Genomic DNA, 24,424 nt, shown 5'->3' with positions numbered 1-24,424 from the left:
ACTGCTCTACTCTCTCTACTCCCATGACTGTGTGGCTCGACACAGCTCAAATGCCATCAATAAATTTGCTGACGATACAACCATTGCTGACAGAATCTCAGATGATGACGAGAGAGTGTACAGCAGTGAAATATACCAGCTAGATGAGTGGTGTCACAGCAACAACCTTGCACTCAACATCAGTAAGACCAAAGAACTGATTGTGGACATCAGAAAGAGTAAGATGAAGGAACACACACCTGTCATCATAGAGGGATCAGAAGGGGAAAGAGTAAGCAAGTTCAAGTTCTTGGATGTCAATATCTCTGAGGATCTAATCTGGTCCCAACACATTGTTGCAGCTACAAATAAAAAATGACAGCAACTATGTTACATTAGGAGTTTGAGGAGATTTGGTATGTCACCTAAAACACTCGTAAATTTCTACAGATGTACCATGGAGGGTATTCTGTCTGCATCACCATTTGGTAATGGGGTAGGGGTGAGCTACAGCACAGTACTGCGTAAGCTGGATAGAGTTGTAAACTTACCCATCCCCTTCATAGCACTAGCCTCCATAGTTTCTAGGACATCTTCAAGGAACGATGCATCAATAAAGACAGCATCCGTCATTAAGGACGCCCATCATCCAGGAAATGCTCTCTTCTCATTGGGAAAGAGGTACAAAAGTGTAAAGGCACACATTCAGTGATTCAGAAACAGCTTCTTCCACTCCGCCATCCAATTTCTGAATGGACTTTGAACCCATGAATATTACCTCACTACTTTTTAAATTTCTATTTTTCTTGCACGACTTAATTAATTTTAAATATACTTACAGTAATTTGCAGCTTTTTTCTCTGTTATTATGTATTGCATTGTAGTGCTGTTGCGAAGTTGACAAATTTCACAATATAAGCCAGTGATTCTGATATCTGAGTTATCCCAGCTTACAGAGCTTCTTTTGCTGTCAAGTGAGGCTTGTTCAGACCTTACCTTTTGTTATTCTTTATAACTGTTCTTTGTTTGCCATATCAGAGATAGCTTTATGGTCAAATTGCTAATTCAAGATCTCTGCAAGAATAAAGTGGACTAAACAGGAACTCACTGTTCCAAAGAAATTCCTCGTCATTGTTTTCTGATTCCTTTATTAGATAGCTTGGGAGAGCACGATTCAACTCCACTTTGTTGGTCATATATGTTAACTACTTGAATGAAAATGTTGTTGGCATGGTAGGTTTATGGATATTTGTGGTGCAGTGGACAGTGAAGGTTAAGATTACAACATTGTCTAGACGGTTCCTTAAGGTTGTTATAGCTAGGGGTTGGCAGTCCAGTTAAGCTCCTACTATCCATTAAATGCTCCCAATGGTGTACACGTCAATTAGCCTTCGACAACTAAGTCCAGCTCCTGGCCTTCACATGTGTCTTAGCAACTAAGCCCCACAAAACCATTTTTACTGACAGCAGAAGGGGCAAAGGTGGGTTACTAACTCTTTAAAACTAGTCATTTCAGGCAGATGGGGCTCATCAGTCATGGTTGGCAGCTCATCTAGAAGGAAAACTCAGATCTGAAACCTCCTCTGCCTTGCAACTGTACTCACTCATGGGGAAGGACTTCGGGAGTAAACATCAATGGAAAAATCCAGACTTGGAGTCCCTAAGGCAGTCCTATGTTGAGTTCAATGTTGACTGGCAACTCCTGCGATGCTGCTGGTGGCAAACTGTATCAGTCTCTGCTGTTTCTTTGAGTTCATCAGATGCATGGAGGGGGGTGGGGGAGTTTGCTACTGGGGCAGCAGCTTGCTCTCCATATTGTACCACATACCTAGACAGCTAGGATGCAACATCCATAATCGACCCTGAGCCACAGAGGCCTCCTACAGTCTAGATCAGCTTTTCTCAACCTTTTTGCCCCGGAGGAACCCTTGAAAAAATTCTCAGGTCTCAGGGAACTCGTGCATAAAAAATATTATATCTACAGCTCATGGTACATAAGCATGATCAGCAAGTTGTAGATATAATAATCCAAAAATAATTATCAATGCTCTTTTGAGTAGAGAATGAATTTTTAGCTTACTTTTCTCAAAATTAATCTCTTCCTTTTCCTTGCATAAATTTTAAAAATTCATAAGGAAACATGAATTTTTCATCTCTGGATCGATGACATAAGCACACATGGAATTCACCTTCAACTGAAATGAGACAATTTCAATCCTTTCTTGATGTTTGTTGAACAAGAAAAGGTTGCTTATACATATAAGAAGTTGAAAACGGCAGCAAACTGTTCGTTGCTTTCCTGTGAATGGCAGGAAACTCTTTATTCACAGAAATCCAGAACTTGTCCAGGGGCAGGTCAGTAAATCTCATCTTGAGTGCACGATCAGAGTGCAGCTCACAAAGCTCTTCCTCTTCTCTCAAAGTCAAGTTCTGAGGCTGAGCAGAAAAATCAGAAAAAAAGGGTCCCTCACCCCCCAGTCATATACTTGTGTTGAAAGGGAGGAATGTTTCAAGATTTCCTCTTACATCATGATCTTTCCAAAAATTCAATTTCCTTTTAAATCCAAGAAACTCGTCATTTGAAGTTAAAAGGCATTTTCCCCAGGGACTTGCAGAGACTTGTTCAGCTGGTTCGTATGATGAAAGATGTTGGTTAAGTAGGCTAGTTTCTACAGCCATTCTTCATCTTTAAAGTACTCAGCCAAATCTGGCCTACTATTTTCTTGAAAGTACTTCTGCATTCACCTTTCAGCTCAGACACCCTATTGAGAACTCTTCCTCTACCAAGCCACAGAATTTCTGTATGGAGCAGGAGATTGGTGTGCTCTTTGTCCAGGTTTTCACAGATTTTTAAACATTCTCCGGTGAGCTGGTCTTAAAGCTACTAAATAACTTGCTTCCTGGATCTTTTTACAGACTGTAACTTTATTTTCAAAAGCTTTAATTTGTCTGTTTTGAGATTCCAGTAGTCATCTAAAATAATCAGCATTTTTATGTGTCATATGGCTGTGATTTGTAGTTAAGTGTCTTTTCAATTTTGCTGGAGCTGTTGCTGCATCTGTGAGTTGTTTGCCACAGACGAGGCACAATGGAATAGGATCCCCAGTCCATGTAAAACCCATTGATAAGTAGCTTTCATTGTAAAGATGGACTTTCTTGTGTCCATTGTTGCACTCGTCGGTGAAGTGACTCTAAAGATTGCAATTCTTCATCATTAACCTATCAGAATTGTCTGTAGGCCTAGACCTAGAAACCTCCTCTTCCATCTCACACCGCCTCTTCAAAAATCACTACATGAGACCGTCCTTAGAATGAAAACCTCCCTCCAATTTTCTACTACACTGTTAGTTTGTTCACTCCCAGAAGTAAGTCGGCAGGATATGATGGGAAATTGGGGGAGGTAGTTCAGGAAGGAGAGGCTGACATCACAGACCAAGTTGGGCAAGTCCATTCAATGCTTGGAAAACACACTTCACACAACTCATCGGCCTATTGTCCTCCCTTCCGTGCAAACAACCCTCACAAATGATCAGGCTACCGTCCTCCCCTCCATGCAATATAGCGCTCACCTATTGTCAATGGTCTCCCCTATTTGTATCAAAAACTAAGAACAGACCAAATAAACATGGTCCTACTGCGCACTGCCATACTGGGCGGAGGTTGCTAATAGGGCTGCTTGGTCACTGCCCACCACAGCGAGCGCTAGCATCATGCCTTGTGTAAAGTTCATGAAACAACATTTATTTTGGTTTTAATCACAATCATCACAATCTCTAACGGAATCTTTAGCACCTCTCACGGAACCCTGTTTGAGAAACCCTGGTGTAGATCAACCTGAAAAGTGGGTCAGGGAATAGCAATTGGAATTTAACTTAGAGAAGTGTGAGGTATGCACTTCGCTCAGTTAAACAAGGTCAGGACTTACACAGTAAATGGTAGATCCTGGAGAGTGTTGTAGAACAGAGACCTAAGGGTCCAAGAATATAATTTGCTGAAAGTGGTGCACAGGTTGAGAGGGTGGTGAAAAAGGATTTGGCCTGTTTCAGACATGAGCCAATCTGCAGATGTTGGAAATCTAAAGCAACACACACACACAAAATACTGAAGGAACACGGGCATGCTTGCCTTCATTGGTCAGGGCACTGGGTGCAAGAGTTGGGATATCATGTTAGAGCTGTACAAGATATTGGTGAGACCACACTAGGAGTGTTATGCGCAGTTCTGGATACCTACCTATGGAAAGGATGTCATTAAGTTGGAAATAGTGCAGAGAAGATTCACAAGGATGTTACCAGAACTGGAGGGTTTGAGTTCTATGTAGAGTCTGTAAAGCTGGGTCTTTTACTCTCTGGAACATAGGAGGCTGAGGGGTGACCTTACTAAAATCATGAGGGGGTGTAAATAAGGTCAGTTTGTTGTCCAGGATAGGGGAGTCTAAAATTAGAAGGCATGTATTAAGGGAAAAATATTAAAGGGAACCTGAGGGAGCAACATTTTCCATACAGAAGGTGGTAGCTATGTGGAACGTGCTGCCTAAGGAAATGGTAGAAGCTGGTATAGTTGTTGGTCAGTCGCTTAGTTGCATCTGACTCTTTGTGACCTCATGGTCCATAGGGTTTTCATAGCAAGATATGAAGTAGATTGCCAGGCCTTTCTTCTGCACAGATACTGCTGCTGCCCAGGTTGGTACCCAGCTGGGTTTGAACTCAGGACCATCTGCCTTGAAGTCCAGTGCTGATGCCACTACACCACTAGCTGGTCCACAGATACAATTACAACATTTAAAAAACATTTGGACATATACAAGGAGAATATAAAAATTAGCTTTATTTGTCACATGTACACTGAAACATACAGTGAAATGTGCATTTACGCTTGCAGGTGTTGCCATGCCTCTGCTGCCAACATATTATTATCTGATTTCTATGATTACTTTGCTGACAAAAATGACTCTTAAATCGGAAGACAGGTGTCTTTGGGGACTGTGCATGACTGGTTTGCATGAATGCTTGCAGGACTGGTTTGTATGGAGGAATTTCAGGTACTATTTTAGCAATCAGAATACAAAGTAATCACTACAAAAATGAGGAAATCTTAGCCAGTGAAATACACACCATTCCTATCACCCAAAGATGAATCTGTGCTCCACACCTTGTGACTCCTGCAGGTCAACCCCAACTAATGCACTTTGTAGAACGTAGCATACCAGATTTGTGGCAATTCTGAAGCACATATTCAAAATATCTGCTCAATAACACCAGTTGTCACGTGACAACTCCTCCACCTGCCAAAAGTGGAACTTCTTACTGGCCATTTTAATTCCCAATTCCCATATGTCAGCCCATGGCCTCCTCTTGTGCCAAGATGAGGTCACCCTCAGGCTGAGGAGCAACACCTTATATTCCGTCTGGGTAGCCTCCAACCTGATGCCATGGATCTTGATTACTCCTTCCAGTAATTTCCCCCCCCCCCCTCCTCTATTCGCCACTTAGGCCTTTTACATTTTACCTGTCACTTCCCCCAGGCCTTCTCCTCCTTCTTTTGCTCCTATGGTGAAAGTCTCCTCTCTGATCAGATTTCTTCTTCTCCAGCCCTTTACCTTTCCCTTCCTTCTGGCTTCACCTATCACCTTCTAGCTATCCTCTTTCCCCTCTCCCCAATTTTTTATTCTCACATCTTCCCACTTCTATTTCAGTACTGAAGAAGGGACTCGGCCCAAAACATCAACTGTTTATTCATTTCAGAATCAGGTTTATTATCACTGGCATGTGTTGCGAAATTTGTTAACTTAGCAGCAACAGTTCAATGCAATACATAATACAGAAGAAAAAATGATAAATAAATAAATCAACTACGTATATTGAAAAGATTAAAAAATTGCAAAACCCTCAGAAATAATACATATTTAATTGTTATATATCTAACATATATATTAGATATATATATCTAAATGGTTTAATGTCCATTTAGGAATCAGATGGCAGAGGGGAAGAAACTGTTCCTGAATCGCTGAGTGTGTGCCTTCAGGCTTCTGTACCTCCTACCTGATGGTAACAGTGAGAAAAGGGCATGTCCTGGGTGCTGGGGGTTCTTAATAATGGACGCTGCCTTTCTGAGACACCGCTCTCTGAAGATGTCCTGAGTACTTTGTAGGCTAGCACCCAAGATGGAGCCAACTAAATTTACAACCCTCTGCAGCTTCTTTCAGTCCTGTGCAGTAGGAACAACTGCACACAAGATGGACAAACAAGCAATGCACAAAAGTCAACAAACAAACTGTGCAAATACAAAAAACCCCCCAAAAAGTTAATAGTAAGTACATATCTATAGAAGTTTGTCTTCTATATCCTTGCAAACTTCTAAGAAAGTAAAGGTGCCTTCTTTGTAATGGTAACTTAATGCTGGACCCAAAACAGGTCCTTTGAAATTATAATGCCAAAGAACTTAAAGTTGCTGACTCTCTCTGCCAGTGATCTCCCGATGAGAACTGGACCTCCAGTTTCCTCCTCCTGTAGTCAATAATCAGTTCTTTGGTTTTGTTGACATTGAGTGAGAGGTGGTTGTTATGGCACCATTCAGCAAGATTTTTTATCTTCTATCTGCTAATTTGTCACTACCTTTGATTCGACCATCTGAGCACCAATGTAATCCACAACCTCTATCAATGTAACCATTTGGTGATGTTCTTTATCCAGGCACCACAAAGGCAACACACCATCTTGCATTCACATCTAGGGCAGTACTCGCTCTGAATTCTCCTTGCACTATTGCCCTTGGACTTTGGCTATTCTCTGTACAACCAAGTGCTGTAATCCTGGCTGGATATTTCAAAGGTATATTCACCTCCATCATTATCATGGAGAATAAGTTTAGAGTGTGATGCTCTCTGCTATTTCCCATGACTACCTGCCTGTCTCCACTTTCTCCTCCCCACCCCATCCCTTCCCACTGTCCTGATTCTACACAGTCTCCCGTCTCCTTTTCCTCTCTCCTCCCCTGTCATTCCCAGTCACTCCACACCAATCCCACCATACCTACCCCACACTGTCATCCTCTTAACTCCAATCTTTCTCTCTTCAGTCTCCTTCTTCCCACTATTTTCCCAATCCAGTCTTCCTCTCACTGTTCCCCCTCCCTTCCCACCACACCCAACACACACACTGTCTTCATCTAACTCTTTCTCCTCACTCTTTCTTCCAATTCCCAGTCTCTATCTCTCTCTCCATCCACTTAACCCACCAACCAGTCTCCCTTTATCTCCTTCTCTTTATTTCCCAATTCCCACACCATGTCTCCCTTTATCCCAGGGGTTCCCAACGTTTATTATGCCATGGATCAATACCAGCAAGCAAGGGGTCTGTGGATCTATTGCGTTCCCCTCACTCACCCCCAAAATACCAGTCTTCCTCTGTCTCCTTCCCTTCCCTCTCATTCTCCATCCACCTATCCCAGCCACATATGATCTCCTTCCCCTCACTTTCCCTGAATTCCCACACTGTCTCCCTCAATCTCCTTCTTTTCACTTTCCCCTAATTGCCACAGTCTCCCTCCATCACTATCACCTTCCCCTTCCTCTCATTCTCCACCACCCCTACCTAAATCCCACTGTCCTCCTCTGTCTCTCTCTCTCTCCTTCTCCTTTACCTCATTCTCCATTTACTCATCCCAATCACACAATCTCCCTCTATCTCCTCCTCCTCGCTTCCCTCTTTCGCACACTGTCCTTCTCAGTCTCCTCCCCATTCCCCTTACCCTCTCATTCTCCACCTCATTCCTCACTATCACCCCGCCCCCTTCCTCGGTATTGTGCCCTTTGATCCCGGAAGTTGATGCCCGCCCGGACTATGCCGTCACCGCCCGAGAGCGGACGGGCTGACGGTGTTAAAGAGCCGATAGAGGAGCTGGGACGCCTGCCCTTTCGGTGAGTCTGGTTCTCTGTCATTGTTTGTGAGGTCCGGCACGACTCGATCCTGCTGAGGGGTGAGGTGACAAGAGGCAGCGACAACTTAGGCCGTTAGGGTTTTAAAGTTGAACCCGGCCGCCGTGTGTTGGTACCGGACTCTGGGCCTTGGGATTCGGTCAACGACTTGGCCGGAGCCTCGGCCGATTCCCTCCCACCCCCACCTCATTTACGGGGACCGGTGAGAACCCGGCCGTGATCTGTGTATCACTGGCTGATAATGTCCTTCGTCACATCTGCTTCGGCTTCCCTTCAGAGAGTGACCCTGGTGATTTGCCCCGAGTCTTTAAGTGGCTGCAGTGGTCATTGCCTGGAAGAACGTGTTGTCTGTTGCGGTTTCTGTTCCAGGGGCTTGTGTGGATTTGGGTTCTTCCCCCCCCCCCAAAACAGACTCCCCCCCCCCCCCAAAAACAGACTTCCCCCTGTGCCGGGAAAGAAAGGAGAGTCAGACTGAGAATGAAACGCACTCCGATGGATGTAAACGCAACCGACCCGAGCCGGAACAGCTTGCATTTCAGCCGAAAACAAAATCAGCTGTATCCAGTCCTTTCCGAAAGTGACTTTTTTAACTAACGTAGATATGCAGAGAGGAGGGGCTAGCTGGCCGATGTATAGATGTCAATTATGCAAACTAGGTCAATGCATATCCTTTATTAAAATTGTCACTGTTTAACTGTTGAAGTTTTGTCGGTTTTTGGATCAGGCTGAAACGAAATTGCTTTTTAGCATCTAGTAGTTTGCTTGGTGAGCTACAGATCATGTCTCCGGTTACATGACATTAGGATGTCTGTAGCAATTATTTACGGTGTGTATTTCTGAATTTGGAATCATGTTTATTTTGCTTTTAATGAAAAAATGCTTTAAAAGAGAATTGGTCCATGTTTATGCAAAATAAAGTTTGCTGGTATTAACATGTAAAATGACTTTTGAATGATGGTAATATGGTTTATATATAGAATGAAATTGGTGTTTTTGAGGCAAGATAACCATCAAGTTGAAAGGGAGGGTCTGGATTTCCTTCTCAATAACCACACAGTTTTTCCTCCTTCAATTTGATTTTGAAATGTCTTGAATAATGTGTTAGTATATAATACTTCATTATTCTACTATTATTCACTAAACTCTCTAAATCTTAGGTTATTTCAGATGATAAAATTACATATATTAACTGTGGGTTTCAGTTTTGGATATCTAGTATGATGTTTGTTAATTACCTATTAAATTTACCCACTCAAATTACCACCCCCCCCCCACTTTTGTATGCCAGAAGTAATTTCTCTTTATTTATTTGATCTGTGTGCTTTACATTTTTTTAATTTTTGAGCATAGTGCAGGGTTCCCCTTCATTACTTGGGCTTTTGTTAAATTTATCCTGTCTATGTCTGTTCATGTGTATTATCATTGTTAACTCACACCACTAGATCGGGACAGTTACCACCCCTCAACCATAAGGCTCTTGAACCAAATGGGGTAATTTCACTCAACTTCACTTGCCCCATCACTGAAATGTTCCCACAAACAGTGGGCTCACTTTCAAGGACTCTTCATTTCATTTTCTTGACATTTTTTTAATTATTATTATTTCTTTCTTTTTGCATTTGCACAGTTTGTTGTCTTTTACAAATTGGTTGAACACCCAAGTGATGGTAATGTTTCATTGATTCTATTATGGTTATTATTCTATTATGGATTTATTGGGCCTGCCTACAAGAAAAAGAATCTCGGGGTTGTCAAGTCAAGTCACTTTTATTGTCATTTCGACCATAACTGCTGGTAGAGTATTTAGTAAAAATGAGGCAACGTTTTTCAGGACCATGGTGTTACATGACACAGTACAAAAACTAGACTGAACTACATTAAAAAAAACAACACAGAGAAAGCTACACTAGACTACAGACCTACACTGGACTGCATAAAGTGCACAAAAACAGTGTAGGCATTATAATAAATAATAAACAGGACAATAGGGCAAGGTTGTATATGGTGACGTACTTGAACTTTAATTTATTTACCTTGAACTGTTAAGTTCTACTACTAACTGTGATTTCAACTTTTGTATCACTGAGCAAATTTACTGAACTTGTACTCTTTGTGGTTTGGTCTGCTAACACATATTTACCAAAGTTTTAGATATCCTCTTATGATTACACAATGTACTCAATTTATTGCAAACGTTCTTTAACTTTGCTTGATTCCAAATCATACATGATAATAATGTCAGATATTAGTTTAATTTATTTGGCTGCATACAACTGAGGTGATGAGAACTAGTGGAACTTTTTCAAATGGATACTTCTCAGCTTCGGAATTTACACTTTTAAAGAATTAGGATTTGTTTTGAAGTATGTATGGCAAAGAAGATGAAATGCATAGTTTGTCTCACTGACCAATGCAGTCTCAGCATATGCTAGGGCAGCATACTCCTGTCATCATGCTTCCAGTGCCAACATAACATGCCCACAGTTTGCTAATCCTAATTTGTGTATCTTTGGAATGTGAGAGGAAACTGGAGCACTCACATGAAATGCATATGGTCACAGGGAGATTGTGCAAACTCCTTACAGTGGTGTGAATAAATTGAAAGCAACTTTTGTGCTTTGTTTCACATTGTCCCTTATTGTTTTCAACAGCTATCTGATAATTTCCATCCAACAATGTTCATAATGTTTCAGGTTTTTTTTTATTAAGTGGGATAGATTGTGTCATTGCAAATGATAGATATTATCTAAAGGTCAGGTTACTCCATTAATGTCCTGGGTATTATCCACAATACCCAGCACATTAATATAGGAGGAGCCTGACCTTTGATCTTAAGTTTGTATCTACATACATTCCATCCTGGGGGTAGAAGTGGGCCAAACTATGTTCAATTCCGTTTGTAGCTCCTCCGAAAAAGAAAGATGGAAGACCTGGATAATATTCCATCTTGGACCAACAAGTACAAATAATGTTTGAGTGGCACAATTGGCAGGCAAAGGCAGCTTCTAACAAACGACGGTAGAGCCACTGATCCATGCCATTTTAATGGCATTTCTATTGACAAGTTTCCACCATGAAAGCCCTCAAAACTAACAAAAGTTCACTGTACTTGAAGTAAAATGGCTTAAAGTCTGTGTCAAGAGATCACTTCTTTAGTCCCTTACATTTTATCAAATGCAAGGTACAAGTTGGAAGTGCAAAAAAAGTTTTCTCTTAGCATTAAGTAATACGGCACAGAAGTGGGCTCCTTGGCACAACTTGTCCACATTAATAAGGTGCCTATCTAAGGTGGTCCTATTTACCTGTTTTTTTGACCCATATCACTTTGATCCTCACCTATCCATATTCCCGTTCAATTATGTGCACTTTTAAAAACAGTTAAGATTCTTGAGCCCTTCCAGGATATACAGTTGCCCTTACTAAATGTTTGCTTTTTCCAAGATTTGAGTCCTGTGATAAGTATATGTGCCAACTACAGGTGCTCTGCAATCCCGTTTGTGATTGCTGCTGCTGAGATGGACGATGTTTACTTTTGAATTGTGCAGCATCACAGTTTGGATTTTGGAATATCAGTTCTTTCATTGTCATTAAATTTAGATCCTGAAATTCTATATCCAAGAGCACAATGGAAGTGTTGTCATCAGGTGGACCAGTAACAGTTCAAGAAAGCAGTCCATTCTGAATGGCAATTGGGAATGCATAACAAATGTTGGCCTTGCCATTGTCAACTACAAGCCATAAACATGATCTCTGGTGTCATGTGACCTAATTTTCTGGTAGACTGAAAAGCAAGCAAGCCAGCTGGTGTTTAATGTGAATGATGACACTTAAAAAAAAGCACATAAAAAGCCCAACAGAAAATATATCAAAACGACTGAAGGAGTACCAAGAAAATTTGAGAGTGTTACTGAGACTTGAGGACCTGAGTTATAGGGCAAGATTGAATGGGTTATGACTTTCTCATGGTGTGTAGGAGAATGAGGGGAAGATTTGTTTGAGGAATACATAATTATGAGGGTTTTTTTTAAGCTTAAATACAAGCAGACTTTTTCCACTAAGGTTGGGTGAGACTAGAACTAGAGATCATAAGTTAAGGGTGAAAGATGAAATATTTAAGGGGTACATGAAGGGAAATGTTTTCACTCAGAGGGTGGTATGAGTGTGGAATGAACTGCCAATGGAAGAGGTGGATGTGAATTCAATTGCAACATTTAAGAGAGGTTTTTATATATATATACACACCTGGAAGGACATATGGCGGGCTATGGTCCAACTGCGGGTTGATGGGAGAATAACAATTTGGCATGGATTAAATGGGCTGAAAGGTCTCCTGTGTAGTAGCACACTATGAATCTGTAACGCTAAAAATATATTTTATTGATTTGCTTAACCTCAGTTCATGTATAAGGTCATGGGAAGGGTATAGAGGGCAATGGCTTGCAGGTCGAAGGAGATTAACAGTTCAGCATGGCCTAAATGAGCCAAGGAGCCTGTTTCTGTACTGTAGTGTTCTATGACTCTAAGGTTTGACTCCATCTGTCACTTGCTTCTCTGAATTGGAGGATTGCAGCTTTTTAAGTCCAGAACATCTTGTCCTTTTTAGGCAAGAGTAAGAATGACTAGAATTGCATGAAACCTTAAATGGTCAGTGGGCCCAAGGAATCGCCAGCACTTTTCTCTTAGGGTTCAAATATTCAAAATGGCACCAGCACCCAGTGCAACCAATGGTGAAATCCTGTAGACAGCTCATGAAACTACCTGTACTTCTTTGAAATATGCTTCTTCTCCTGACCTACAATTGATTGCAGCTGGAATTTCCAAAGCAACACACAATGCTGGAAGAAATCAGCAGATCAGGCAGCATCCATGGAAATGAATAAGCAGCTGATGTTTTGGGCTGAGACCCTTCAGTACTGAGAAGGAAGGGGGAAGACACCAGAATAAAAAGGGTCCAAGGAGGTGAAGTAGGCTAGTGGCTGGGTAGGGTAAAGGCTGGAGAGGAAGGAATCTGATAGAAGAGAGTGGATCATAGGAGGAAAGGAATGAGGAGGGGATCCAGGAGTATATGATAGGCAGGTGAGAAGTGGTAAAAGGTCAGAGTTGGTAAAGGGGAGGGAAGAAATCTTTTTTCCTGGAAGGAAAAATTGATTTGCCATCAGATTGGAGGCAATGCAGATGGAATAAAAGGCCTGAGAGTGGCCTCATCCTTGCACTAGAGACAGACTAAATGCTCTCAGGTATGGCAGCATTTGTCATGTGATTTTTGGGCCAACTGAGTGATCTGGTGCTTTTCCTATCACCTGGGGAATTTGCCGAGGTTGGGAGTAGAGTGTGTGACTGTTGTTTCTTAATGGCAGAACACAAACCCACTGATTTGTGTTCTGCCATTTGTGGCTCCATTACTTCTCACTAATGAAAGCATTGAGCAAGATTGAGATTGAGGATGAGAGTGGGAATTTAGCGCCATCAGCCTGTATTTGACTGGTCTCTCTCTTACTGCTGCCAGAAGAGGATGCATGTTTGATCCCCTCAGTGGTGTGGTTCATTGCTGTAGGACTCTTTTGGGGGACTTTGTGGTGTGATGTTTAATGTCCTCAGCACTGAACATGCTTTATTTATGGACTCATTTTTGGAAGACTCTACATTTCATATTCCATGCATTTCTGGTTACTCTTTTTTACATATATATTGCTACTTATGCTATTTCATCAAGGCACTTTGGCGCAGAACTAGCTCTATGGCTGAGACATTGACATAGCACTAAACCGAACTGACTTGGTGGCTGTCACTCTTGGACTATTTTGTGGCTACTGTAGTTTATTGTTTAATGTTTGTTCTGTATGTTATTTGTTTGCTTTTTGCTGCTTGCGTGATTTGTTCTTTTTTTTCCCCCTGCGCATTGGGTGTTTGATGTTTTCTTAAAGTTGGTTCCACAGGGTTTCTTTGTTTCATAGCTGTCTGTGGGTGCATAAATCTCGGGGTTGTATGCATAGTTTAATAAAGTACTTTGAAACCTTGAAACTTTTTAAGAGATTCAGTTCAAATGCTCTGTGCAAAAGGTAGTATATCTCAGTGGATTCCAGTTAATCAGACAGCCACTTATTTGGGGAAAACACTTAAATAACAAAAACTAATTGAGAAAATAGCCAGTATGCTCTTCATTTCTTTGGGACATGATACGGCTTAATTGGGGCTGGAGATTGCTGCCAGATGGTTTCTAACTAGTGTCAGTTGCGAGCACTTGCCTGGCCTTAGACATATCACCGTGCTTAGAATTAGCAGCTTTAAATATCATCAGTTGCATGTGTTTGTGTTCAAATGCAGTGATTTTTGTCACTGGTAATTGGCAAGAAATAAGCATCAACATAATTCAGAATTGTTTTGTTCACTGCGGTTACAAACATACAGGCTGGGAGTTGCCAGTTGTTCCACTTCAGGTTAGGAACTACAGGGAATTTGAAAGTATTGACAATCATCTTGAATGTTACAATGAAAATGAAGATATGGAATATGAGGTCATTGAAATCACTATTTAAAGGTAGTCTATTACCTGTACCAGGTGTTTGTACGGATTTTGTTAATTAATAATCAAAAGATCATTGCAGTGTACACTGGATGAATACCTCCATCAATAAGTAATAGGAATCAAGACAGTTTTATAGTACTGTAGTAGTATTGGTAGTGTTCTAATTTCTTTTATTTCATTTAAATGCTTAATTCAGTTGTCGTCTTTTAAAGCTTTTAAAAATATTTCCATGAAACCGGCTAATTGAGGCAGTACTGATCCTGATGTGTTCCAATTAATCTGAATCCACTGTAATATTTTGTATGGCTGAAATTGACATCACCAGATATAAAGAAGGAAATAGCTTTAGGCAGAGTACTACAATTTCATTTTTTCGCATGTGGTTTATAGAACAGTATAGCACAGAAACGGGCTCTTTGGCCCACAAATTTGTGTCAAAGCAACTAGATTAGAAATCAGATGGCCATCTAAACTAAGCTAATAGCAGCTGGGATGTGGATTACAAATTACAGCAGGAGATGGAAAAGGCATGTCAGAAGGGCAATGACATGATAATCTTTGGGGCTTTTAACATGAAAGTGGATTGGGAAAACCAGATCAGTACTGGACCTCGAGAGAGAATTTGTAGAATGTCTAGGGGATGGCTTTTTAGAACAGCTTGTTGTTGAGCCCACTAGGTGATCGGCTGTGTTGGACTGGGTGTTGTGCAGTGATCCGGAGGTGATAAGAGAGCTCAAGGTTAAGGAACCCTTAAGGAACAGTGATCACAATATGATTGAGTTCACTTTGAAATTTGAGGAGAAACTAAATTCCAACGTTTTAGTATTTCAGTGGAAAAAAGGAAATTACAATGGCATGAGAGGGAAACTGGCCAAGGTTGACTGGAAAGGGATACTAGCAGAAAGGACAGCAGAGCAGCAATGGATGGAGTTTCTGCGAAAAATGAGGGAAGTGCATGGCAGATTATATTCCAAATAAGAAGAAATTTCCGAATGTGAAGTCAGAGCCAAAGTAAAAGCAAAAGAGAGGGCATACAAGGAAGCCAAAGCTAGTGGGAAGATAGAGGTTTAAGAAGATTTTTTAAAAATTTGCAGACAGAAACTAAGAAGGTCATTAGGAATGAAAAGATGAATTGTGAAAGGAAGCTACTAAAAGCTTTTTTAAGTATGTAATAGAAAATTAAACTGGAGATGTTGTAATGAGAGATGCAGAGATGGCAGAGGAACTGAATGCATATTTTAAATCAGTCTTCACAATGGAAGACATCTGCAGTATACCGGACATTCAAGAGTGTCAGAGAAGTGAAGTATGTGCAGTGAAAATTACAAATGAGGAGGTGCTGAGGAAGCTTAATGGTCTGAGGGTGGATACGTCTCCTGGACCTGATGGAATGCACCCTTGGGTTTTGAAGGAAGTAGCTGGAGAGATTGCGGAGGCATTAACCATGATCTTTCAAGAATCAATAGATTCTGGCATTGTACCGGATGACTGGAAAATTGCAGATGTTACTCTGCTAATTAAGAAGGGTGGGAGGCTGCAGAAAGGAAATTATAGACCTGCTAGCCTGTCACCAGTGATTGGGAAGTTGTTGGAATCAATTGTTAGGGATGAGATTATGGAATACCTGGAGGCACATGACAAGATAGGCCAAAGCTAGCATGGTTTCCTGAAAGGAAAATCCTGCCTGACTAATGTACTGCAATTTTTTGAGGAAATTACAAGCAGGGTAGACAAAAGAGAAGTAGTAGATGTGGTGTACTTGGATTTTCAGAAGACCTTTGACAAGGTGCCGCACATGAGGCTGCTTAGCAAGATAACAGTCCATGGAATTACAGGAGAGTTACTAGCATGGGTGGAGCATTGGCTGATAGGCAGAAAACAGAGTAGGAATAAAGGGATCCTATTCTGGCTGGCTGCTGGTTACCAGTGGAGTTCCACAGTGGTCAGTGTTGGGACCGCTGCTTTTGACGATGCTTGTCAATTATTTGGATTATGGGATTAATGGATTTGTGGCTAAATTTGCCGTTATACAAAGATGGATTACCGTATGAGGAAAGTTTGGCAGTTCTTGGGCTGTATTCCCCGGAGTTCAGGAGAATGGGGGGACGGGGGATCTCATAGAAACATTCCGAATGTTAAAAGGCCTGAATAGATAAGATATGTCAAAGTTATTTCCCATGGTAGGGGAGTCCAGGACAAGAGGACATGACTTCAGGAATGAAGGACGTTCATTTAGAACAGAGATGCAGAGAAATTTCTTTAGTCAGAGGGTGGTAAACCTGTGGAATTTGTTGCCAGGAGCAGCTGTGGGGGCCAAATCATTGGGTGCATTTAAGGCAGAGATAAATAGGTTCCTGATTAGCCAAGGCATCAAAGGGTATGGGGAGAAGGCAGCAGAGAGATGATGACTGGAAGAATTGGATCAGCCCGTGATTCAATGGTGAGCAGACGATGGGCCGAATGGCCCACTTCTGCTCCTATATCTTATGGTCTAATCACTTCTGCCTACACTGTCCATATCCTTCCATTTCCCATACATTCATGTGCCTATCTAAACATCTCTTCAGAACTTTAATGTATCAGTCTCTACCACCTCAGCGCAGCGCATTCCAGGCACCCACCACTCTGTGTATCTATGTTTTTCTAAAAATCCCCTCCTCTCCTTTGAATTTATCCACTCTCAGCTTAAATGTATGCATCTGGTATTGGACATTTCAATACCAGATACCAAAAGGTTTGTGTCTTTCCATCAGTGTGAGATAATCATTATCTAGCTAGCAGGTTTTGGTGAGGCCATGGTTAAATATCTACTTTTGGAAAAACCATCAATCATATCTAACACTGTTGAAAGTATCATTGACTAATATGGCCTTGCTTAAGCTACTGGCATCACTATGGAACATTAAAACCATGATTTTATCATGGTGATGCATCCCTATCCATTGCTGATGTGGGCCACTCTCTCCTTCAACAGCTAAAATTTCTGAATTATAATCAGCATTGAAGGCTTTCATATTAGTGTCTTCAAAATGTGACATAAGCAGATCAATTTTAAATAGCAAGAGAAAAATGTAAGGGTTAATAAACTGAAAAGATCCTATTCCCAATGAAGCATTGTAAGCCATTCCTAGAAATTGTCGGCAATAAGTATTGATGATTAGTATTTCTGTTTAAGTAAAAATGGTGAATGCAAAAAAGAAAGCAAATGATTAAGCAAATAATTTTGGCATCTAGTAATGAGACATTCAGTTTATAATAGATATGTATTGGCAGTTTTAATTCTAAATTTATAGTGGAAAAAAATTGACAACAGGTTTATTCAAATATAGAACTATAGCTGTAAGCTTTTTTAAAAACAATTTAAACTTTAAGTTAGAAATGATAAATTTATGTCTCTATTTTAATTGCCTATATAAATGAATATATGAAGAGTAACTCTTTTCCATATGACATTATTCACGTTAGTTTTTTACCAATTCTACTGGTCTATTATACAAGTTCATTGTCGTATATGGCTTAAAATATTTTGTGATTTAGGTAAACAAAATGAATTCTAATTATTTAACAAGCTTTGTGACTGCCTCAGGTATGTTCTTGATCCTTCCTCATTTATAATTATACTTAATGTAATTTCAAATATTCCAAAGAACTGCCATGCTGATGAGCATTCAATGGATGGTGTAATCCAGGAAATAATGAGAACTGAATTAGAAATTGTGGCCTTTGTAAGTACCATATGGTTTGTAGGTAAACTGAGAAGTTAAGGGGCACGATGCTGATTGTGAATTATTAAACACTACTTTTAAAAGCATATGTGTAGAGTAACAAAAGATCATCACACTTCCTTCAATCAACCTCAGTTGGTATGGCAGCTATAACTCATTTCATATTTCTGAGTCATGAGGTTGAAGTTTCAAGCTCCATTCCAGGAATTCCAGGCTGACGCACCTGTGCATTGCCCAATGAGTGTTTCATGACTGTCTTATTTGGTGAAGCAGCCTCAATGTACTCTCTGTTTAATACCAAGATCCTACTGCGTTCTTCCGTTTAACAAAAAACTTGTTAATTATTCCCAGTGTACTGACCAATGTATAAACCTCAGTCAACAATATTGAAAGAATCTTAAATGATTCTGTAGAATAGTCAAAGGTGAAGAACAAAATCTGTTTGTATAACTCAAGCAACATACACAAAATCCAGGAGGAACTCAGCAGGTCAGGCAACATCTAAGGAGAAGAGAGAGTATAGTCAACTTTTCAGGCCGAGACCCTTCAGCAGTCCCAATGAAGAATCTCAGCCTGAAACATCAACTATTCTCCATAGATGCTGCCTGGCCTGTTGAGTTCCTCCAGCATTTTGTGTGTGTGAGTGCGTGCTGCTTGGATTTCCCGCATCTGCAGATTTTCTCTTGTTAAAATAACACAAGATATGTTTTTGGATTTTGCATCATGTATCTCTTTATATGATTTCTCATTTCAATGTGGAAAGTCACATGTTAGATGAACGTAATATGAATTTATGCCCTACCTGAATTCCGGCACCCTGACCAAATGTGAACAGCATTGATACCATGTCTGGAAGGTCAGCTGACTGGTGGTAGAATGTAGGCACCTTATGGTCGTATGGCTAAGGGCAGTAGAGAGCATCCTAACATGCTGCATCACTGCATGGTGTGGAAGCTGCACTGCGACAAACAGGAAGATTCTGCGATAGGTAGTCAAATCTGCCCAATGCATCACCAGCACCAGCCTACCCACCCTCAAGGAGGTATATAGAGTAAGGTGCCAGAAAAAGGTTAGTAACATCATGTAGGATCCCACCTGTCCTCAGGGAAGAGTCTACATAGCATCCACAGTAGGACCACCTGACTCAAAAACTGTTATTTTACCCAAGCAGTAAGGCTGATCAACACCTCCATCACCACTACTTAATTTTGTGTATGTGTATGTAGATTTATGTATGTGTGTGTATATATGTATTTTATTATTATGTTCTTTATTGTTTCTTTTTGTTCTACATTGGATCCGGATTAACAATAATTTTGTTGCCTTTTACACTTATGCACTGGAAATGACAGTAGACAATCTTGAATTTTATGTGACTATAGGAAGTTACCAAATCAGCAGCAGGTTCTTCAAATCTGATATTTGAAAATGAAGTGAAATACATTGGAATATATATGGATTTTTCCATAGCATCTACTTTAATATACTAACTGAATCTGTCATCAGTTCTTTGTTGTCTGAAATGATGTTTGACTGTCAATAGTATTACAAGTTATTTAAACCTGATACTGAAATAGTTTAAATAACTTGGCCATCTTTTTAATTTTACAGAAATTGTGCTGAAGAATGGACATAGTTCCTGTTCCACTTCCTTCAAGCAGTACAATGCAGTCATCTAATTTTGCTCATGTGATCTTCCAAAATGTGGCAAAAAGTTATCTCCCTCATGCTCCTCTTGAGTGCCATTACACACTGACTCCATACATTAAGCCACACCAAAAGGACTGGGTTGGCATCTTTAAGGTGAGTTCCACCATTGATGGTAAATACTGAGTCTTTTAAAATATTTAACTTTATACTGACAAGCTACCAGCTAAATGTTTTTGTAAGAATTTTCTAGAACAAGCAACTTACTGAATCTGTGGTTTTGCTGTAAATAAAGCAAAGATCTCTTTTCAGGTTGGGTGAGCAGTATGACAGCAAATTGATAGAAGATGAACACAAGGGGGAATAGGACAAATAGCATGAAGACACCAGAGTCATAGAGTAACATGGTGTAGCCCAACTCATCTCACACTGACCAAGGTGCCCATCTAATCTAATCCCACTTCCTGTGTTTGGTCCATAACCTTCCTTAGCTATTTCTTTTCCATTTATGGAAAATGGCCACTCGGTGATATGTGATGGCAAACAGTGTCCAATAAAACAATAGCCAAGACAGAGTTTGCACTTTGCATAGAATAGAAGCAGGGAATATAGATTGGGAAGAGATTAAGATAAAAAAAAATCTAGAATATATTTTTCACCTTAAATTCAATTTTGTTGAAGCCAACCCACTCTGAATGATACTGGGGAATCTGAACCTCCTGTGCTGCATGAACTTAGAAACTATTAGGTCACAAAATTCTATTAATTTTTGCTCTCAATTGTCTTTGCTTCATCAAGTTGTCTTTATTATCAAATTATGTAAACTTTTATTAGTTCTAAAGATCTAAAAAAATCCAAAATGTCTTGATATTTATTCAGTTTCATATGCAACACAATTGTGTGTTTCTGAACACAATCTTTAACTCCCTTCACTTAGCTCTTGTAATCTTATTTACATTACACAGCCACCCTGTGGTTTCCTTTGATGGTATTGTTGCTCCATTTATCGAATGGATATTTAAAAATGGCTTTTCATCTTTCCGTTCCTCCCTTTTCTTACCATTTACCACCTCATTCTTTGACCTTTTTTCATCTTTCCTCTCCCTCTGCGTGGTGGGGGGGAGGGAGGAAATTTGATTCAGCCTTATTTTCTAGGTGGTGAGGGAATATGATTACGAAGTTTAACACATGAAGAAAGGAAACTGAAGTAAATGAATTGTATTTGTAGAAATGGAGAGGCTTCAGGCAGTCCTAGTTGCTTTCCAATATTGAAGAGAGTGCAGCAGAGAAATTTTCTTGAATGTTAGGGAGGAATTCCAATTCAACAACAAAAGAGGACAGCTCTTCATGTTGCTCATTTGATAGGAGATTTATGTTATGTGTTTCTAGAGTCCAGCTTATGTTTCTGATGGAAAGCTAGGAGCTGATGATTTACATGAGTAAAGAAACGACAGTTGCATTTTGGGATGCAAATATATTGTTTCTATTGGAAGTACCATCAATGAACTACTTCCCAGAATCCTCTCACAATTAGGAGTTGCAAACTTATCCATTCTCTGTACACTATGGTCTTGTCAGTACATTGTTGCAACTGAATGCTTGCCATCTCCATGTTGAAGTGGCACTTCATCTCCAGACCCAAAGACCTCCGGCACCCTCCTAATGTGTAATTTTCCCAAAGCAAAATTCTAAACTTTCCACTTGGATCTTCCAAACAAGTTACTTGTTTTTTTTGTCAAATTGGTTAGTTCTTCTTGCCATCACGCACCCCATGTAGCAGTCACAGGTCCGCCCTGATCTGCTAACAACTGCTTGTCCTATCTGATTGTCTCTGCCACTGCCACCAGTTGCTGGGCTCTTAATGGAATTGGTTTTGTTTCCTCACTTCCCACTTCAGACATGGATCACCTCTTTCACTGATGATCTCACAAGTATAAAATGTTCAGTGACAGGTGTGTTCTCTTGGGCATGACAAATTTTTACCTGAGGTTCAAGCCAAAAGCGCTGTTGGCAATGGATCAACTAGAATTTCAGGTTTCTGTCTTTTTCTCCAGTTGGAATGGTGAAGATTTTCATTCTTCCTCTGAATTGACAGGGACAGTTAAAGCATTGAGCCCACATTACTCTACTGAATCCTAATTCTGAAGTATACTGTACAGTTTGAAAATTGAGTTTGCAGTAAGGTGAACTGAATATAACATCCTCAAGGTAAAAATGGAAGAAATTGAAAGCATTGAGTGCAAGTCAAATGTTTGCCAAAGAACTATTAACGTGTAAACACAGATTTGCTGTCTCCCCTTGGACACTGGAGATGTCTTTCCCAGATATCCTGTCTGTCAGGTCAGCATGATGAAAAATCTGAATCTTTTTCGTCACTGATTCGACATGTCTGGCATGCTTAATATCCCAGTGCAACTGCTTTTCCACTTTTTAAAAACTCTCCCACACAGGTTCCACTGATATCGTTGGATACAATGGACAACCCACATGCTGCCGTACTTTTTTGATTGACAGTAAATTAACAATCAGTACAGGCACCTCATGCAGATAATGGACTGCTTTCATATAATGCTTTCCACAATTGTGTCCTCCAAATCCTCATTTTCATTGTAGTATTCAAGATGGTTGTTAATACCTTGAAATTCTTCACATGGTTCCTAACTTGTTGAAATAGTAAAATAGTTTCATTTTCACTCCCGGTCATTTCTGACATCTCCAAGCTTGAATGCTTGAAATTGCAGTGAGCAAAACAATTTAAAATATTCTTACAATTTATTTCCAGCCAACTATTAGTGACAAAAAGTACAGCTTTTTGAACACAAACACATGCAACTGACTCGTTTTAAAAAATTGTTCATTCTAAATATGCTGCAGTGTCTTACGGTGACAAAAGTTCACATGACTCATGTGATTGAAACTTTTTGACAGTAGTCTGCTGTCCCAATTAAGTGCTATAGTGTCCCATTTAAGCAGTATAGTGTCCCAAATAAACAAAGAGAATCCCAGTTATTTTCTCAATTAGATTTTGTTCTTCAAGAGTTGTCCCAAATAAGTGGCGGCCCCAATTAATGATGTTCCAATTAACTGGAATCCACTGTACATACTTTGATAATAAATTTTACTTTGACTTTGAATGAAAATGTGGATGACATAATTACAATTTTGGTACTCCAGTTCATAGAGACAAACATTATGAATAAATTATTAAATGAATCTTGATTAAATTTTTGTTAAAAATTGCAAAAAAAAAAGGCAATTGCTGCTTTTTAGGGACATGGTTTAAAATACTAATCTGACTGTTAAAGACGGCTATTTTTGCTGTAGATTTTTTTTGTACAGGACTGGCTCTATTGACAGGGATAGTTAAGGCATTATGTGCATTTTGTAAGGCATAGTTAATTGTGCATCAATTGGCAGGATCCTTCTCTGAGGGTCAGAGGAGTTGGGTAACAGTCAGTCTTCAAAATTCAAAGCCTTGAAACAAAATCACCTTGTCATCTTCCTGAACTATCTCTGTTACTGTAACTTTATTGTGCATTCTGTTGCTGTTTTATATTGTGCTTCCTCAATGCAAGGTAATTTTTTTCACTATTTCACTACATATGGCAGTAATAAGGCAGTTTACTACTTTTAAAACTGAAGACAAGTTGTATCCTTGAGGTCATTGCCATTAATTTGGATGCCTTTTAACAAAGGCATATTTGGGCAACCCTATAATTGGTAATGTAAAATAATTAAATAAATTGGGCCACCTCTCTTGCTGGTCATTTTGTATTAAGAGATTTGCTTAAAAATTATTGGATTTCTTAACAATTACTTTGAGGCAATCTCAAGAATACTTGTGGTTGAGATGCTTGTTTTCCAATTTTGTACTTGTTAACAGCGGAGTTTATTTCTTGTACTTTGGTTTATTTAATTACTTGATACAGAGCCTTGCAAGATAAAGGGAACCAGATTTGTTGTCTCATTGGGGTAAGGGAATGCTAAGAAGGAAGTTTCTAGTCACTGCAACTTGATGCAGAGAATGTTTTTACTGACTTCAATTCAGTTGAAGTCCAGAACAGAATTCTAGTATCAGTGGAAATCTTCAGTTTTGGAGTGGAATCATTATTTCAGATATCAGGTCAATATTACATGAATAACATAAGATGACTTTATCTTTATTTTAAAGACCCCTGGATGTCTGGTTGTGCTTTTCAGAAGTGGAGTACCATTTTCAAATGTACTTAAATGAATTTCCGTAAATTGGTGACTTTTGCTGACTTTAACTCTAGAAGTATTATCAAGATTCATTAGCATTCTATTCATGCCATACTTATGAATAAATAGTTCTACAGAAAAGGAGAAATATTCTGAACAATCAAAAATACAGGGTTCTTCTCCATTATTCAGGCTTTTCTGTTGCTTTCTCTCTTTCTCAGTTCTAATAAAGAGTCTTAGACCTGAAATGAAACTGGTTTCTCTTTCTGAATTCTTTCAGATTTTCTTTTTTGATACAGGAATTTTATTTCAACAGTTACTTTGGTCATAGTTGTTGTCTGATACTGCTATATGGAGTTTGCTGTTACGCGAGTTAGTACAAACTCAGTTTGTATAACTGTTTTTAAA

The 24,424-nt window shown here is 39.8% G+C and overlaps 1 protein-coding gene across 1 annotated transcript in view; it reads left to right on the top strand.

Annotated features, from left to right (window-relative positions):
- The first annotated feature begins 7,754 nt into the window (after positions 1 to 7,754).
- tax1bp1b (Tax1 (human T-cell leukemia virus type I) binding protein 1b) overlaps positions 7,755 to 24,424 on the top strand; it is a 98,260-nt gene continuing 81,590 nt past the window's right edge. Inside the window, exons 1-2 of the mRNA XM_059945057.1 lie at positions 7,755 to 7,900; positions 19,781 to 19,972. Of these exons, the coding sequence (XP_059801040.1) occupies positions 19,796 to 19,972 (177 nt within the window). The 5' untranslated portion in view covers positions 7,755 to 7,900; positions 19,781 to 19,795. The remainder of the gene's footprint in view (positions 7,901 to 19,780; positions 19,973 to 24,424) is intronic.

The sequence above is a fragment of the Hypanus sabinus genome, chromosome 20 (genome assembly GCF_030144855.1).
Source record: "Hypanus sabinus isolate sHypSab1 chromosome 20, sHypSab1.hap1, whole genome shotgun sequence".
NCBI lineage: Eukaryota > Metazoa > Chordata > Chondrichthyes > Myliobatiformes > Dasyatidae > Hypanus > Hypanus sabinus.
This window is presented reverse-complemented; position numbering and strand designations above follow the sequence as displayed.